The sequence below is a fragment of the Pteropus vampyrus genome, unplaced genomic scaffold (assembly GCF_000151845.1).
Source record: "Pteropus vampyrus isolate Shadow unplaced genomic scaffold, Pvam_2.0 Scaffold208, whole genome shotgun sequence".
NCBI classification, from domain to species: domain Eukaryota; kingdom Metazoa; phylum Chordata; class Mammalia; order Chiroptera; family Pteropodidae; genus Pteropus; species Pteropus vampyrus.
Genome location: NW_011888989.1, coordinates 2,034,914 through 2,052,613, shown reverse-complemented (window position 1 = coordinate 2,052,613; position 17,700 = coordinate 2,034,914). Strand labels below are relative to the sequence as shown.

General features: G+C 34.9%; 1 protein-coding gene across 1 annotated transcript in view; it reads left to right on the top strand.

Moving 5' to 3' along the window:
* PRKAR2B (protein kinase cAMP-dependent type II regulatory subunit beta) overlaps nucleotides 1-17,700 on the top strand; it is an 86,506-nt gene that overhangs the window by 66,513 nt on the left and 2,293 nt on the right. Inside the window, exons 5-10 of the mRNA XM_011372506.2 lie at nucleotides 4,206-4,312; nucleotides 7,235-7,388; nucleotides 11,796-11,897; nucleotides 13,057-13,131; nucleotides 15,741-15,806; nucleotides 15,940-16,078. Of these exons, the coding sequence (XP_011370808.1) occupies nucleotides 4,206-4,312; nucleotides 7,235-7,388; nucleotides 11,796-11,897; nucleotides 13,057-13,131; nucleotides 15,741-15,806; nucleotides 15,940-16,078 (643 nt within the window). The remainder of the gene's footprint in view (nucleotides 1-4,205; nucleotides 4,313-7,234; nucleotides 7,389-11,795; nucleotides 11,898-13,056; nucleotides 13,132-15,740; nucleotides 15,807-15,939; nucleotides 16,079-17,700) is intronic.

The following is a 17,700-nucleotide window of genomic DNA, read 5'->3' as shown; positions in this document are numbered from 1 at the left end:
AACAAAAAGACAAAAGACCCAACTTAAAGTGGGCAAAGTATTGGAATAGACATTTCTCCAAAGAAGATACACAAATGACTAATAAGCACATGAAAAGATTCTCAACCTAGTCAGTCATTAGGCAAATGCAAATCAAAACTACAGTGAAATAACACTTCACCCCCAATACGATGGGTATAATTTTTTTAAAAAAGGAAAATAAGTGTTAGGGCTTGGAGAAATCGGAACCCTAATGAATTGCTGGTGGGAAAGTAAAATGAATCAGGCATTGTGGAAAACAACTTGGTCAGTTTCTCATGAAATTACCATATGACTCAGCAATTCCACCCCTAGATATAGACCTAAAATATTCAAAACAGATATTCAAACAAATACTTATATATAAATGTTTATAGCTGCATTATTCACAATAGCCAATAACCACATTATGTACAATAAACCCAAGTGTGATGGCATAATCAGCAATTTGTGGTGTGTGTGTATAAATCATCCATAAAAAAGGAATTAAGTATGATACATGCCACAAGAGAGACGAATCTCAAAAACCTTATGCTGAGTGAAATAAGCCAGACAGAAAAGATCATGTATTATATGACTCTATTATATGAAATATCCAGAATAGGTAAATCCATAAAGACAGAACACAGATTGGTGTTGCCAGGGGCCGATAGGAGGGGAGAATGGCAAGTGACTAATGGGTACAGGATTTCCTTTGGGGCAATGAAAGTTTTTTGGAACTACATAGAGGTAGGTGATGGTTGTACAACTTTGAGGCCACTTAATTGTTCATTTTAAAATGTTTAATTTTATGTTATGTGAAATTTTACCTAAAAAAATTATATATGTAATCTGAGCATTTTGATTTCCATTAGTTTTAATATTTAATGGTTGAACACACTTTAAGAATGCAATTAAATCAGCTGTTTAAAGAATCACTGGAACACCTTCACAAAGTCCCAGGGTTCCACAAAACACAGTTTGAAAAACACTGAGCCATTTCAACAGCACGTGGAAGATGGAAAGCCTGCCTCGAATATTTCCCTCAAGCTACAAGAAGCTTGTCTCTCTGCAGGGCAGCCTGTGCCACTCTAGACAGTTATTTCTCGGGCAGGTGTTTAACATTTGTACTGAAGTTTCTAAGAAATGTCCACTCAGCAGTTCCAGTTGTGGCCTCTAGAATCACCAGCATCATCAGGGTAACAGAAGATAGCAGATGTGTTCACAAGCAGGCCTACTTTTCTCTCACCTAAATGCCCCCAGTTCCCTGAACTTTTCCCCCTGTGGCAGGTTTTCAGATTTCCTGATTACCCTTGAGTGCTCTCAGTGACTCCAATGAAAGATAGATGTCTTAGAATCTTCACATTCTTTTTTTATAGCTGCATAGCTTTCCAATGCATGGATGTACCAAACTTATTTATCCAGTGCCCTGTATGTAAACATTCATTTTTTTCCAAATTTTTGCTGTATTTTGCTGCAATGAAAAATGCCTGTGCACATCTTTTCACAAATATCTATAGAATAACGTACCAGAAAAAAAGTGAAGTGAAGGGTGTGCATATTTGAAATTTTATCAAAAATTGACAGATCGCCCTCTGTAATTTGTTCCATTTTACCTCCCCATCAGCAGTCTGTATGAGAATACCTCTTTCCCACACCATTTCCAATACAGTATGTTATTCTGACATTTTTATCTTTTTGAATCTGACACATGAAAAGTGGTTATCTCATTTCAGTTTTAATTTGCGTTTCTCTTTATTCTCAAAGAAGTTCAACGTCTTTTTGTATTTTTAAGAGCTTCTTCCCTCTGTTTGCTGGAAGCTTTGCAGATCTGTTCTTTATCTTTGGTGTTCTAAAGCCACATTGACAAGTTAAGGTGGAGTTTTTGGTCGTTGATAGTTCCGGGCACTTGAATGTGCCCTTTTAGTATGAGAACGTATGTCCTTTGGTTCTAGAAAATTCATCCCATATTTCCTTGATTATTTTCTCCCCTTTATTGTCTCTATTTTTACTTTCTCTGGAACTCTTGTCTTTTCATGTCTTTATCGACTTTCTTTGAGGTTTTTTATTTTCTTACTCCTTGATTTACTTTTAAAAATATTTTGTAACAATGGGTACATGTCATTATACATTTGCCAAAACTCAGAGTGTACAGCACCAAGAGTGAACTCTAATGGAAACTGTGGACTTTGAGTGAGAATGAGTGTCAGTGTAGGTTCATCCGTTGTAACCAATGTACCCTCTGGTGGGGGATGATAATAGTAGGGAGAGGCTTGGGGATGAGGCAGAGGGTATATGAGAAAGAACTCTATACTTTTTGCTCAGTTTTGCTGTGAACCTAACATTGCTTTAAAAAAAAAATTTTAAAAGGAAGAAAAAAATCTTGGCAATCATGTTTTTAATTTCCAGCTTACTCATTTTTCTCTGATTTACTTTTTCATCTCATGGATATGATATCATCCTGAATATCTCTGGGTATACAGAGTAGAATTTACTAAAAGCTCTCTTACTGTTCCTGAATTGTCTGTCTCATCTAGTGTTATTTTGCTGTTTATCTTAGTTTTGTAGCCTACCAGAAAGGCAACACAAAGCTGACTTGGAGCTCCAAGTAAGGCAGGCCTCTCAACCAATGTACTAACTGTTCAGGTGGAGTGGCCAGGGAGTCAGCTGTTACATGTCAGCTGTTACCCCTAAACGACAGCAAGTGAAGGTCCTTGTTCTAGGGCACCAGTATTCACAGTAGCTGTTCTAGTTTTCTCTAATTTGTTTAGTTTCTGCCGAAAACCTGACTCTAATCTTTTGTCTGGGAAGAGTTGGGGTTAGTATTTGGTTGCTAGGCATTCTTTGTTCAGGGTGGTAGCATTTGGAAGGTATCAAGTGATTATGACTTTGAATCAGTCCACTTGTTTTCAGCTGTGTCTCAGACACATCTTGACTGAACCAGGTGTTTCCCAGCCTCCTGGTGCTCTGACAGGTGGCTGACCCCATCTATCCTACTTTGGGCTGCACCCTTTCTCTTTCCCCCATTTACCTCACCTTTGCTCTAGAAATCTCTCCATCAGTTTCCCTTTCCCACACTCTATATTGTTGTGGATTCATACTGTCATATTCTCTATGAAGTGTTAACAGGGTCTCAAAAAGAAGGGAATCAGATGTGGTCGATTCATGTTTTTGAAGCAGAATATCTTGTTTCTTCAGCATGCGTTTTCCACTTGTACCTCCTCCCCACGCCCAATCTATCTTCAGCTCCTTATAATAATTGATTTTGTCCTGGGCAGTTAGTGTTGTACCCTTTTATACTCATGGAGAGTGAGTGACTTGATCAAATGTTCAGAGCTAATAAGTGGTAAAGAAAATAACCCTTTTAAGGCTTTTTATTTTTCTATTACGATGCACCACGCTGTTTCTCCATATCCATTTGTTCTAAGACTTTTGAATTGTTTCTTTCTGTGTTTGTTCTAAGGAAGGATTTCTTTAACCTCCTAGTTTGTTCTCACTAGCTGAAGTTTATTCTCAATCAAGCCTCATCAACCACATTTTAGCAGAATCAGATTTTTATATATTTTACATAGCTTTTGGATAATGGATTTGATGTTTCTGGCTTCAGTTTTAATAAATCTGCCTTAGAGAATTAAATGGTTTCTTCTTGAAGAGAACCTTAGTAACAAAGAATAGTGATAGAATATTTGCCATAGTCATTATTTATTTTGCTTTTATTTTTGTTTTGTTTTTGGTGCTAAACCAAAAATGATTGGAGTTAGGATTTGAATTCGCTAACTATTTAGGTAATCTTTATATAAATTCTAGTGATGACTAATATAGGGAAGTTGTAAAAACATATTTTTAAAAGACATTTGCAGTAGTTCTTTACTAACCTGGTCATTTTAGTTGCTAATATTATATTTCACAAGGTATATGGCGGTTTGGTGGCTATTTTTCTTATTAAAATGGTAATAATTACAAATATTTTGACATAGCCTATTTATAATTATGTTCATTTAGATACTGAATATAAGAGTAAATATATAATTATCTCATTTGTATGTGGTTAGAAAGACTGTACTGTGTATTTTTTGACAAGACTTAATAGCAATGATGGTATTTCCATTTCTTTGCACTTGTTCACAGAATACAAAGTGAATTATCGTTACTTAAGAAAAAATGTTCTAGATAAACAAAGATTATATCTTTTGTTTAAAAAAAAATAGGAGCAGATGTCTCAAGTATTAGATGCCATGTTTGAAAAATTGGTCAAAGAAGGGGAACATGTAATCGATCAAGGTGATGATGGTGACAACTTTTATGTAATCGATAGGTAAGTTTTGCATAACTTCACTACTGAAATGTAACGAACCTTTTGTGTTTAATCTCAGTGGTTATTATAATGACTGACAAGTTAATAGATAACAGTTGCTATTGCCTCTTTACTCTTATTAGTACATAATAGGCATGTAAACCTGCTGTGAATGCATGCAGTAAAACCAGACTAGATCATGAAAAGAGGCATAATTTATAGGAGAACTGTTTATTTTTGGTTAGTTCAATCTGTACAGCTCAGTCACTGTGAGCCTCTTCGTTAAGTTCTATTTGAGAGGTAGTATGTAATAGATGCCTATTACAGTGAGAATTAGAAGCATAATATGGCACCTGGGATATTAAATCCCAGTATAACTCAATCAGTTATCTTTTTAAAGAGGTTCTTCTTTTATTAACTATAAAGCAAAACATGCTCATGGTTTAAAAAAAAATCAAAGGGGCATACGGTAAAAAGTCAGTTTCTCTTCCTACTGCTTCAGCATCATCCATTAAGTTGAGTGAGTAGTTTATGTGTCCTTCCAGAAATTCTTTATGCTTTGTCTTTTACAAATTCTATATTTGTTGTTGTTATATTTGTCTTTTTAAAATTCTGTAGAGAAATTTTATTTAAATGAGAAGGCATGCATTTACATTAAAAAGCTAATTTCAGAAAACTTAAGTTGTGTTCTGTTTCAAAGCTTTATCCTTTAAGTATGCTTTAAGCAATAATTAAGTGTCCTAAAGTGTAATAGGGGATCAGTCTGAACTGAGTATTTCTTCACTTTTGTAATGTGATAGTGAAGTGTTTATGAGGCAGTTGGTATCCCCAGCCCCTCCTCTTTTGTGTGGAATTCAGATACTCTCCCAGCCTGATTTATTGGATTCCATTTGCTTCTCTGTGTAGAGTTGTGTTCAACTCAGAAGCCTTGTAGAAAACTACTCCCCAACTGTCTACTTAGTCCTCATTTCTTGATCTAGGCTCTTCAGAGAGTAATGCATGCTCTCTGAATCAAGAGTTTTCACTGATAGCCCCATTCCTTCATCCTGAATGCCTTGGTGACCTAGAGAGCTTTTGCCAAGGCACTAGCCAGGGCAGGGGTGGACTCTGTGATTTTAGAATAGAACAGAAGGGGTTGTCTCATATATAAATTAAAGTCATGGTTTTGATATCATTAACAGCTTTCATCAAGTGAAACACTTCATAAAGTCATTCAACTATTTAATTATATTAATTGTAGGAGTCTATGAGAACCCCAAATACAACACAGGATTAATCTTCTTTTAGTAGGTATTTTGAACTATAAAAATTGTCTTACATTTGTATATAGTACATCCTTTTCAGGTAGATCCTAATCATCCATTTGATGGATGAAAACTCAGGCATAGAGAAGTGATGTGAGTGGGCTTAAGTTCACCCAGATGATTATTGCATAGCCAACCCCACAGCCAAGTCTCTTGGCCACAGTTTGTGTTCTTTCCATGACTGCACTGCCTGAGGCCTCACATTATCATGGAAGGAATCTACATAGAAAAGCAGCACACAGTATTTTATTAGATTTTAGATTCATGTGATTTTAACTGGACAGTAGCTCATTTTACTTCTCGTCAGTACATTTGTTGTATATTTTACCTTATTTAAGGTAGAAAATGTAGAGAACAGTTTTGATGCGCAAAAGTGTAAATAGCATAGATAGAAGAATTAATCTATACTTGAAAAATAATTATTCATGAAACAAATTCTAGACGGTATCCCTGAAATAGCCATTCTACCCATGAATTTTGTTCAAAACCAATTATTCTCTTCCTTATTCAATACTACCTTTACCTATTAGCTTGTTTTTGCTTTTATTGTATTTTTACCATTTATAATCCATTTTTAGTAAAAACACTTCCTTTTCGTCTTTGTGAGGGTTTAACCAATAGGATAAAACTGGTGTTTCTCCTCTTTGCCCTCCCAGGTTCTTCAACAAGCCTTGAAACCATGTTCTCTGATTAAATGCAGTATATGGAAAGACAGTCCTCTACAAGAAGAATGTAGTTCATATAAATGTACTGTCTGGACAATATGTAGTGCAGAGGCATGCACGCTGAGGCTTATTTGCTTAGAAAAAGAACTCCAATTAAAAGATAAACACAGAGAAACTATTTTTAAAAAACAGGTTCAGATATTAAGTCTGGATTTCTGTCACTTTTTACTTTTATAATTAGATAGGGGGTTGATTGAAAATAAAGGGTCAGATGATATAAATATGTAAATTTTTAAGGCTTTGTGGACTATGTGCTCTCTTGCAGCTACTCAACTCTGATGTTTTACACAAATAAGCTATAGATAATGCATAAACCAGTGTGTTTGGGTTCAAATAAAACTTTACGAAAGCAGGCGGTTGGGTATGTGGGCCACAGCTTGCCAGCCCATCCTTTAGATTATAAAGGACCCTCCCAAGTACTATACAATAGTGGCTGACCAAATTGTTGAAGCTATATATTTTTTAAAAAATTATTTTCTTCTGGTCTCAAAAGTAGTACTTGTTTATTTTAGAAACAGAAACTCTTTAATTATATAGTTAATGTCCCTGGAATCCTTCATTATTCTTACACATTTTCATATACATTCTTTCAGATGGTTGCCTATGCATATATTATTTGGTTGCTCTCTTATATTTTTATCATTTATCTTACATTTTTATGGTTTTGCCTCATATTTCCCAGTAGGTACATGTACGGTCCTTACTCTGGTCTAGTTGATGGGTGGTCTCTTCATACTCGTCTGTAACAGATGGTGTCTCTGACACATCAATGCCCTTTTATTGCTTATTGTCATCAGAGGAGAAACGGAGGCTGGGAATGTGATTTTATTGCACAGGACTCTCCTCTGAAACTAGATTTTTTGTAATGAAATTTTACTTGAATTACTTTTATCTTTTTTTCCTGTGTCCAACAGAGGAACATATGATATTTATGTAAAATGTGATGGTGTTGGAAGATGTGTTGGTAACTACGATAATCGTGGGAGTTTCGGTGAACTGGCCTTAATGTACAATACACCCAGAGCAGCCACAATCACTGCTACCTCTCCAGGTGCTCTGTGGGGTTTGGTGAGTGAAATACTTCTTTGACTTGAATGTTATAAAGCATTGTGACAAAAGCCAGTATTTTAGTTCTAATAAGTAGATTTATTTGGGGTCATCACCAGGCACTGGGGATTTTATGAAGCAACTACTGGATGCTGAAATGTTGGGCACTACAACTGTGCTCAGTTGAACTCTCTCTGTTCTGCTTCCCTAGTAAAGTCAGGCGCCTAATGTACTGGCCCTGGAAAGACACTCAGCTCCAAAATGGTCATCTTTTACCCACTCTTAACTAGCTAGCCACATAAACAACCAAAGCTCTCAGTGCTATTTTCTCAGAGAGCTTTCTGTGTTTAGTATTATATAATCTGTGGTTCCCAAAGTGTGGTCTCCTTACCAGTAGCATCTGTATCTCCTGGAAACTTGCAAGAAATGCAAATTCTGGGATTCCACTTATTGATTTTGGCCCACTAAATGAGAAACTCTGGAGATGGATCCTAGCAATCTATATTTGAACAAGCCTGCCAAGTGATTCTGATGCATGATAGAGTTTGAGTAACCACTATAAACTGATTCTCTTGGTGTGGTATAAATTGATTGGTAAAACTTTGCATTGAAAAGCTGCTTTGCAAAAAAAAAAAAAAATTACTTGATGCCTGTGCCTCTCATTTGGATGCATATCAGAATTACTTGGGCGGGGAGGCAGGGGGAGGTGTTTTAAAAAAAATCCTCTTGCCAAGGCTTTACCACAGATAAATTTAATCAGTTGCTCTAGGACTTAGGTGGTATTTCTACGAGACTTAAAAGTTGGTTTAGAGATGTTTGAGTGAGGTAGGGAGAGAGAGTCCTTTCACAGATGATAATCAGGAAGCAGAGTAGCGGGCACTAGTAAAGCTGATTCTGGAAGCTCGTGATTCTCAGATTACAGATCACCTGGGAATCTAGTTAAAATGCAGATTCTGATTCAGTGAATCTGGGACAAGGCCTGTCTCAGACTCTGAATTTTTCATAAGCTCCCATGAGACACTGAATTTTTCATAAGCTCCCATGAGACACCAATGCTGCTGGTGTCCAGAATACTCAGCAACACTGATTTAAGAGAATGTTTACAATATTTGTATTTTCTTTTAAAATTGTTAAAAACAACCCACCCTAAAGTTTTGACATGCATTTATCCAGTTATTTCTCTGAAATCCTTTGTGGAAGGAGAAGAGATTGAAATAATATGAATCATGTTAACAATCTCATTTCCGAGGACTGTAGCTTTACAGAAGTTACACATTATTCAATCACGACTCAGTATTTGACTCTGAAGGGGATTCAGCTGATAAAAATATGCTCGATCAGAGGAATAAGACATAGTGTACATTTCTTCTTATTAGAACCAGGCAGTTACTGTTTACTTATTAAAAATGTGATGAGTCACCTTTTAAGTTGTTGAAGAATAATTGGAATTGTTTCAGGTGGAGGGAAATTCATCATCTGAAGTGTTGTAAGAACTATCAAAGATTTGAATATCCAAAGCCAGCAAAAACACTAAACCATTGCAGACTTGGTCCATAGGTAGTATTTGCCTGTCATCAGAGCAGCAGGTAAAGCTAGAGTCGGCCATGACTTGTTTCATTAAGGAGTAGCATTTAAAAAATTAACCCTCTGAATGGGGTTACCAGCCAGGGTCAGATTATCTCATGGTAAGGAAACTTCCTGCTTGCAAATCCTAGGCTCGAGATCACACATGCATCTGGTCGACTCCTTTGAGTATTGATAGTTTTAAGCCCTGGTCGAAGCCATAAAGCAGGTATAAAGGCCCAGCGTTTCCCAGAGTGCGTGATACTTAAGCTTTCAAGAAGGATCAAGCATTTTTCAGAGATTTTTACTAATCTGTATGTTATTAAACTTTATAAAAGTGGACAGTTTGTGATGATCACCTTGGGGTATGTGTGTTGGTGCAATAGCTTTTTTAAATAGAATAATATAATCAATCAATACTGAAGACCTACTTTTAAAGAACAGTTTGCCTAACTAGCCTCTTTTCAGGGAAGTAGAAAAGAAATTTTTCTTTTAAGGCCTCAATAACCTATATTTCATAAAAGCTCCTCAAGTGATTCTGATACAGAATCAGGTTTGGGAACCAGCTGCAACAACAGTTTATGGGCGGAGTTTACTACAAAACAGAGAAGACTAGAAATAGTTTAGCAATTTAAAAAATAACCACAATGAGCTATATGTGTCAGGAAAATATTTCTATTAGTGGCCCACCTCTTCATACCCATTGTGACATATAAATGTAATTCAGAAGGTCCCATTTCAAATGTTTTTATCCTAGTCATTTCAGTAGTCGCCTCTGAATCATCAGCATGGTCATGTAGATCAGTTAATTCTCTAAGGTTAACTGTCACTGAGTATTATTTGCAAAGTTAAATAGTCTATAAAGGACTTTTCTCTTAGGATTTGCTTTATATCTGTACTTCTGTAGCGGAGCTCTGATCTGTTATTGAGCCCTACATGCCGAGATTTTGAGTCATTAAAGTCTGGAACCTCAAGAAACTTTTTTTTTTTTTTTTAAACAGTACAGCTGATTCTGATGCAGAGCCAAGCTTGGAAATTTAAAAACTATTTTTCTAATTACCTTGTAAAACTTTTTTTTTTTTAAAAAAATAGCACGAATACAAATTACAGCCCTTATAAAGTTGTAATAAACTAAATTGGAGAACAGGATGTTTCATCTCCCAGATACACTGGCATTTTTCCTCCATCCTTCTCCAGTTCATTTCAATTCAGCCTTAATACGTTGGCATAGTAATTAGTTAATGAACATATCCCAATTTTTATATTTTATATTAAAATGGTATCATCAGTGTATGTCAAACTAACATAATTCTGGGAGCTCTTTACTAAGAACTAAAATAATGTTTTGTAGGAATATTTGCAAAATAAAACTTATAGAAAACACATTTTTCGAGTTATCTTTAAAATTTCTTTAGTCTCTTAATTCAGTTCTGTATTTTTGAGGTTAAGTAATATAAACATAGGAACAATTTAAAACGATGAGCATGAAATAAACACTGGAATTAGACTTTACTCAAGAAGCTATAGTTTCTTTATGCACATTTTTAAAACAGAGAACTGACGTAATGTAGATGTGACCCAAAAAATTTTCCAAGAACTCTTACATTATAATTGCTTTATGATTTAAAAAATTTTTCTAATAGTGTTTTCCATATATTTTTTTTTTTACCGTAGCCCACATAAACAAATTAGGAAACATCACAACCAGTGCATAAGTTTGTATGTGTTTGTGTGTAAATATATTACTAAAAATCACTTTACTAAAAGGAACATGCTATTTTCTGTTCTATTTTATTTTTTATAAAAATGCTGGTCTTGGGTGAAGGGAGTCAAAAGGTACAAATTTCCAGTTATGAAATAAAAAGTCCTGGAGATATAATGCACAGCATGGTGTCTGTAGTGAACTGTATTGTACATTTGAAACTTGCTAAGAGAGTAGATTTTAAAAGTTCTTATCAGAAGAATAAAAGTTTTGTAACTATGTAGGTGACGGATGTTAACTAGACTTAATGTGGTGATCATTTCACAATATATACAAATAGCAAATCATTATATTGTACTCCTGAAACTAATATATGTCTATATCTCAAAAAAAAAATGTTGGTCATGTCTTAGAGAGTCAATTTTATAACAGTCTGGGGCTGTCATCCCCAGTAAAAGAACTGGGTGCTAGTTCAAACTCATAGAAACAGTATAAAATGGTTGCTAGCAGCTGAGGGGTGGGGGAATGGGGAGTTATTGGTCAAGGGGTACAAACTTCCAGTTATAAGATGAATAAATTATGGGGATCGAATGTACAGCATGGGGATTATAGTTAATATTGTATTTACATACTTGAAAATTGCTAAGAGAATAAATCTTAAATGTTCTCACCACAAAGAATAAATGGTAATTATGTCAGGTGATAGAAGATTTGCTAACCCTGCTGTGGTAGTCATTTCACAATATATATCAAATCCATACATTGTATACCTTAAGCTTACATAACATTATAGGTCGGTTATATCTCAATAAAGCTGAGGGGGGAAATACGGTAATAGTATCTAGTTTTTAAAATGGTGTGACAGCGCCACCTCGTGGGCTTAGCCTAATTATGTGGTGTTCAGAGCTCTGTCCTGAATAAAAGTAAACTGATGCTTCCTTTAAAAAAATGAAAACAATATTTTATATGGTTCTATATTTTATGCTTGAAGAAATAAAAATCTGAAACTGGTTTAATTAATAGTATAATATTGTTAATCTTTGTTTCAAAATCTTCAATCGTTTGTTCCTTATAGGGAATAAAATGAAACTATCTCTTTAAACTTTTTTCCCTCATAAAATCTCCCTTTTAATTGTCTTTGTATTTGATATTCTGCCTTTTAGGACAGGGTAACCTTCAGAAGAATAATTGTAAAAAATAATGCCAAAAAAAGAAAAATGTATGAAAGCTTTATTGAGTCACTGCCATTCCTTAAATCTTTGGAAGTAAGTATATATTTATGCTTTATTTTGCTTTCAAAGCTTTTATTTTGTTAGGAATGTTTACTTCTACACAAAAGTTTCTTTGAATAAAAATCTATCCATATTTTCATTTAAAAAATTATAGTGTTTGTATAACTCAATATTTCTTTTACTACATATAATTGCATTTGTTTTGTTGTTTACAAGTAATAGTAAGTTTTGTTGTTTACAAGTATAGATGCTCCTGTGAGTATCTATAGCAGAATTATATGCTGTCTTTATCTCAAAGCAGACTTAAAAAAGTCACGTGTCAGCAATAGCCATTAGAATACCTTTTCAGGGAGAGGTTATCTAAATACACAATGTCCTCACTGGCCTCTTCTCCTTTTCTCTTAAAATTGGCATTCCAGAGTATTTTCTTTTTTTAGGCTACTCTTATTCACTTGATGAACTTTTCAAATCCCCTGGCTTTAAATACTGTAAGTTGATGCGTTTTAAAATTGACATCACTTGGCGAGAACCCTTCCTTGAATGCCAGATCATTTACTAACTGCATATTTAACATTTCCTCTCAAACACCTAATAGACACCTCAGACCTAACACATCTTAAATTTTCTCCTCCCCTTTCTTCCCCATCTTAGTCCTTCTAGCATCTCAGCCAAAATCCTTGGGGTTAGTACTGACTCATCTACTGAAATATCTCTTTATTGTATTGTCAGTATGTGCCTGGCAGAAATTTTGGCCACATTACAGAATGCATATTAGGCAGCTCATCTTCTCTAGCAGCATATCTCTTTAAATAAAAATAGATCGGGGGTTGGAAATTCAAATGCCTTCAGAGCTAGGCAAGTAACATAAAGAAGAAAACCAAGCCAGTAGGGGCTTTGGTAAACTAGAGAACATGTGCTTTATCTAAAGAAACAACTGCTATTCCACCATAGCTTACTGTTGCCATGTAATATGGGTTGAGTGTCGCTCAATCTTCTGATTTTTCAAGAGAAGCTGGGAATTCAAATTTTTATGAGAAATTTATTTTAAAATGCTGGCTGATAATTACTGTAACACATAAAACCACACACTGCTCAGTGTATTTGGCCTGTGGGCTACCAATTTTTACATCTCTGAAATAAGTAAGATTACCCAATTAATCTGTTTAACGTTGTCTTTTTTTTCCCTTTGTAGGTTTCTGAACGCCTGAAAGTGGTAGATGTGATAGGCACCAAAGTATACAATGATGGAGAACAAATCATTGCTCAGGTATAATACTTTTTATGTAATTCAGTTTAGGGTTATATTCCAAAAGGTTCTTCTACATTGTAAATCTTGGTAAATTTTTCATGTGTCTATAATTAGCATATAGTAATGGATTAAATGAATATTACTTCTACCAAATGACCTGGTTTAATTTACTAAAAATGGTTTAATTTATAGCCATTAAGCTATTTGGATATTTTTACTTATATAATTCTAATGAATATGCATTAAATCATCAAATGGATATTTGCACATGACATGAAATTCACATGTATATAAAGAATAAGATGTCATTTTTAAGAGGAAAAACAGGGGAGTGTTCTATGAGATTAGTAAGGACCCCAAAGGTGCATTGGAAGATATTATAGCATTTTGTGTGATTAGTTCATGTTGAAACTGCCTGCGGCTGCTCTCTGATAAAATTAACCAGGAAGGGAACACACTGCACCATATACTGTATTGGCTTCCAGGGTCAGTACAGTATATGGTGCAGTGTGTTCCCTTCCTGGTTAATTTTCCAGGGCCATACAGTAAATGGTGCAGTGTGTTGGCTAAATGGGGGCCAGCATCTTATTTAACTTGTAATGTTTTTTCTAAGATCCCAGTTGAAACTAGTAGTAATATATACCTTGGCTAGAATAGGGCTACCAAGAAGTAAAATTTAGGAAGACAGTTGAAGTTCACAAATACAGCATTGTCAGTGCCAAGCTGGTCGAGAAGGGAAGGTTTCGGTGGTGAGATTCCCAGTTGGAAGAATGCACAAGAGGCCGACATGAAAATGAAATGGCCCGCACCAACTTTATTGTGGGGAGCACAGTTCTATTGGGGGAAGTGCAGTCTATTGCAGGGAGTGGGTTTCTGCTTCTGTTCTCCAGGGGACCACATGGCTATAGCGGAGTACAATAGTGGCATTCAGCCACACATGTGTGATACAATAAGTTGAATTATGTTTACATATTTTAGGCACAGGCGCCCTGCTCACTAATGTAACATTCTAAATCCAGGGTCCTATTCCTAGCCGCGAGCCTGGATCACAGCCAGACCTGGGACCAGCCAGGCCTGGGACCCATAAGCATGCAGATGATAGTACTTTATTTCCTAGTTACATTTTTGAAGAATTGAACAAATGATTTAAACGGATTTTTAATAGAATCTGTAATTCTTATCACAATATTATACTGTATTGTACTATTTATTAAAATATTATCTCTTGATGTATGTGAAACAAGATTTAAGGACTGTGAGACTGAGGAAAGAATTATTTTAGAAAGCAAATAAACAAGTAAATCAATCTCTGTACATACACATAGGGTTTGGAGCAGTGAAGAATTGGAAAGGAATAGAGTCAAATCAAAGAACAAAACTAAGGTTCTACTATATAAATTGATAAGTAACAAAGTATAGAGCACCTTTTTTTTAGTTTTTTATTTTGAAATTACATAGCTTCAAAGGGAGTTGCAAAAGTAATACAAAGACATCCCATGCACTCTTCACCTAGTTTCTCCAAGTGCATCTTGCATCACTGCAGTGCAATATCAAAACTGGAAAACTGACATGGGCCTAATCCACAGACCTTATTTAGATTTCACCAGTTTTACATGCACTTAGAGCATGTTTTGAGAACAAAATTACAGAGTTGTCTTTAGTCCTACTGATTCAAAACACTTGAAAATTTAACATGAAGCTCTTATGAAAGGTGATATATATATACTACAGTTTATTAGAGATATTTTGAGATATTAGTTATCTTTTAAGCATTTATAGACATATGTCTACACTATATTACATAAATCTAGACTACATTTATTTGTGTGAGGTAATCTGATACTTTATTTCTTGAATTGTATTAAAGACTTTTGAAATACCTAAGTTTCTTCACAATTACTTTTGAGAGGCTCAAAAAGTCAGTACCTGTTATCTTCTGATTATACTGCTTAATTCAGAAGGCATCATTGAAAATCATGGCAGAGTTTATTCCACCAAGAAAAAAGAGTATGTAGTCAGAAATGGCAACACTTTTTAGAAGTCTTTTTAGAAGGCCTTGAGGTGGATTGTCAGTAAACTGGCATCTCAGAGTTTGGTCCCCTAGCTAACTGCAATCAAAACATAAGGACCCACATCTACTGTTTCCAAGTAAGTCTGGGCGGTGCCCTTTTCGGGAGTCAGTAGCTTATCTGGGGCCACCATGCTACTGCTTGTTATACTAGGACAACACAGGGAGCACAGCATCAGCTGCCATATTTCTGCTGACCGAAGAGGTGCTGCTGGGAATGGTGCTGCTTTTTCTTACATCTCTGCTGTTATCCAGGCTGAAGTTTGTTGAAATTCTTACCTCAGTGTTATTTGCCATGTTTTCTTGGATAGTTTTAGCAGAAATGCTGTGGTAGAGAGTATATTTTTTCAAATAATTTTACACATGAAATCATTACTTTCTAATTATCAGTTGTAACCTCTCATTTTCCATAGTGAGAGGTAGCCAGTTCCTATGAGGTTTCACTTTTCACGCAAATCGTCTGTGCATTGGGGTTGGATTGACTTCAGGGGTATGATAGGCAAGATTGTTGTCATCTAAATTTGCAATTTCACCCTCTGTTTTTGTTTTATTCTCATAGGGAGATTTGGCTGATTCCTTTTTCATTGTAGAATCTGGAGAAGTGAAAATTACTATGAAAAGGAAGGTGAGTGTGAAATCTGAAAATCCACATATGTTAGCAAGGAACATAATAAATTTTCTTTTTGATGTTTAGACTAAGGTTAACTTTTATTTCTAACAAGCTGAGTAAAAGCTGATGCTTTTGATTACCTTGTCAGGGTAAATCAGAAGTGGAAGAGAACGGTGCAGTAGAAATCGCTCGGTGTTCTCGGGGACAGTACTTTGGAGAACTCGCTCTGGTAACTAACAAACCTCGAGCAGCGTCTGCACACGCCATTGGGACTGTCAAATGTTTAGGTAGGACTCACAATAGTGGGAATGCTTCTCCTGGTTGAAATGGTTATGTCTGCATTTTACATATTCGTGTTGTAATGGATTATCTTACTGGGCTCATGGTTTTTATGGGCTCCACAATATATAACAAGGTTAGGATTCATTGCATTATAAAATCAGTTCGTGGAAGCCATTTTTTTCTTTAAAAATTTCACATACATACACATTGTGTTCTTTTTCAGAAGCATGAAATTACATCTTATTTTGGTTATTAAAATAAGAACAGAGTACTGAGGTTTACATTTGATCTTTCAAATAAATAACATGCACTATGTTGTGTTCCTCAAAAAAGGTTAAAACAATATTTTTATAAAGTACATTAAGCTCTGTGCGGAAAGTGGAAATGTCTGTGGTAATACTTATCCTAGTGCTGGGAAACAAAGGTTCAGGTTTGTCAAAGCACAATAAAATTTTCATTATTGTTCAGCTGTTTAATTACCATCTTATACCATATAGTAGCTTAGCAGAAATGCCATCTTCAGCTAGAAAATATCTGTATGTGAGGTTTTATATATAAGAAATAACTTACTTTAATAATGAAAAATATAATTCAGGTGGTGTCACTATAGGTGACATTTTCTTTTAAAAAATGATTCAACAGTAATTAGCCACTATTCTCTTCCCCCAGTTTAGTAGAATAAACTTAGCTTCAGTGTTCTTAAGATTTGCTAGTATCCTCAGAATTAACTTCTTAGAGAAGTCACTTTTTAAAATGTTTTAAAGTATAATATTAATCAAGTTAGAAACTGACAGGTAATATCCCTGAGTAGAGATATTAGACAGTAATAGTAAAGGTGATGTGACACCCCATTATTTTTTTCTATAATAAATTATATTCACATTAAAGAAAATTTGAGAAATACAGAAAAAGTAAGAAAAACTAAGAGGCACCCATATCACCACCACTCAGTGACTGCCACATCTTATTATTTCTTATTTGCATGAGTTTTCTGTTTTTAAACTATTTTGTAAACTGTTTTCTAAATTCATTATAGTTTAGGCATTTCCGTTTTGTTTTTTTTTTAACAGCAAAGTGTAACATTCTCTTAGAGAAATATACACATTATAAATTATTTAATGATTCCCCACTGCTACATATTTTGAGAGTTTTGGCTCCATTTGTGGGGGGAAGGGTTTTCTTTTTTTGAGGTGTGTGTATAGACTACTTTTCCGTATATAGGATTTTTTCTTAGAAATGGTTTCAGAAGTGGATTTTCTTTTTATAGTTATATATATGGCAGATAACTTTTATTTGTACCAATTTATATGTTACCATCAGTGTGAGAATATCCATTCACTTTATTATAACCATTGCCTTTTTTACCTTTGCAAATTTAAAAGGCAAAAAACAACGTATTTTAATTTGTATTTCTATGGTAGTATGATATTTTCCATGTGCACATTATAAATTGTTTTAAATATTGCATGAGACAGACCAGCAAAGTGACATGTGATATATACTTATAGAAGTAGACAAAAGCATTATTTGGGCTGCAATTTTGAAGTGACTAGACAGTAGTTAAAATTATAAAAGGCGACATTTGGTCTTTACAACGTGGCACTGTAAACCCTGAGGTGGAAAAATA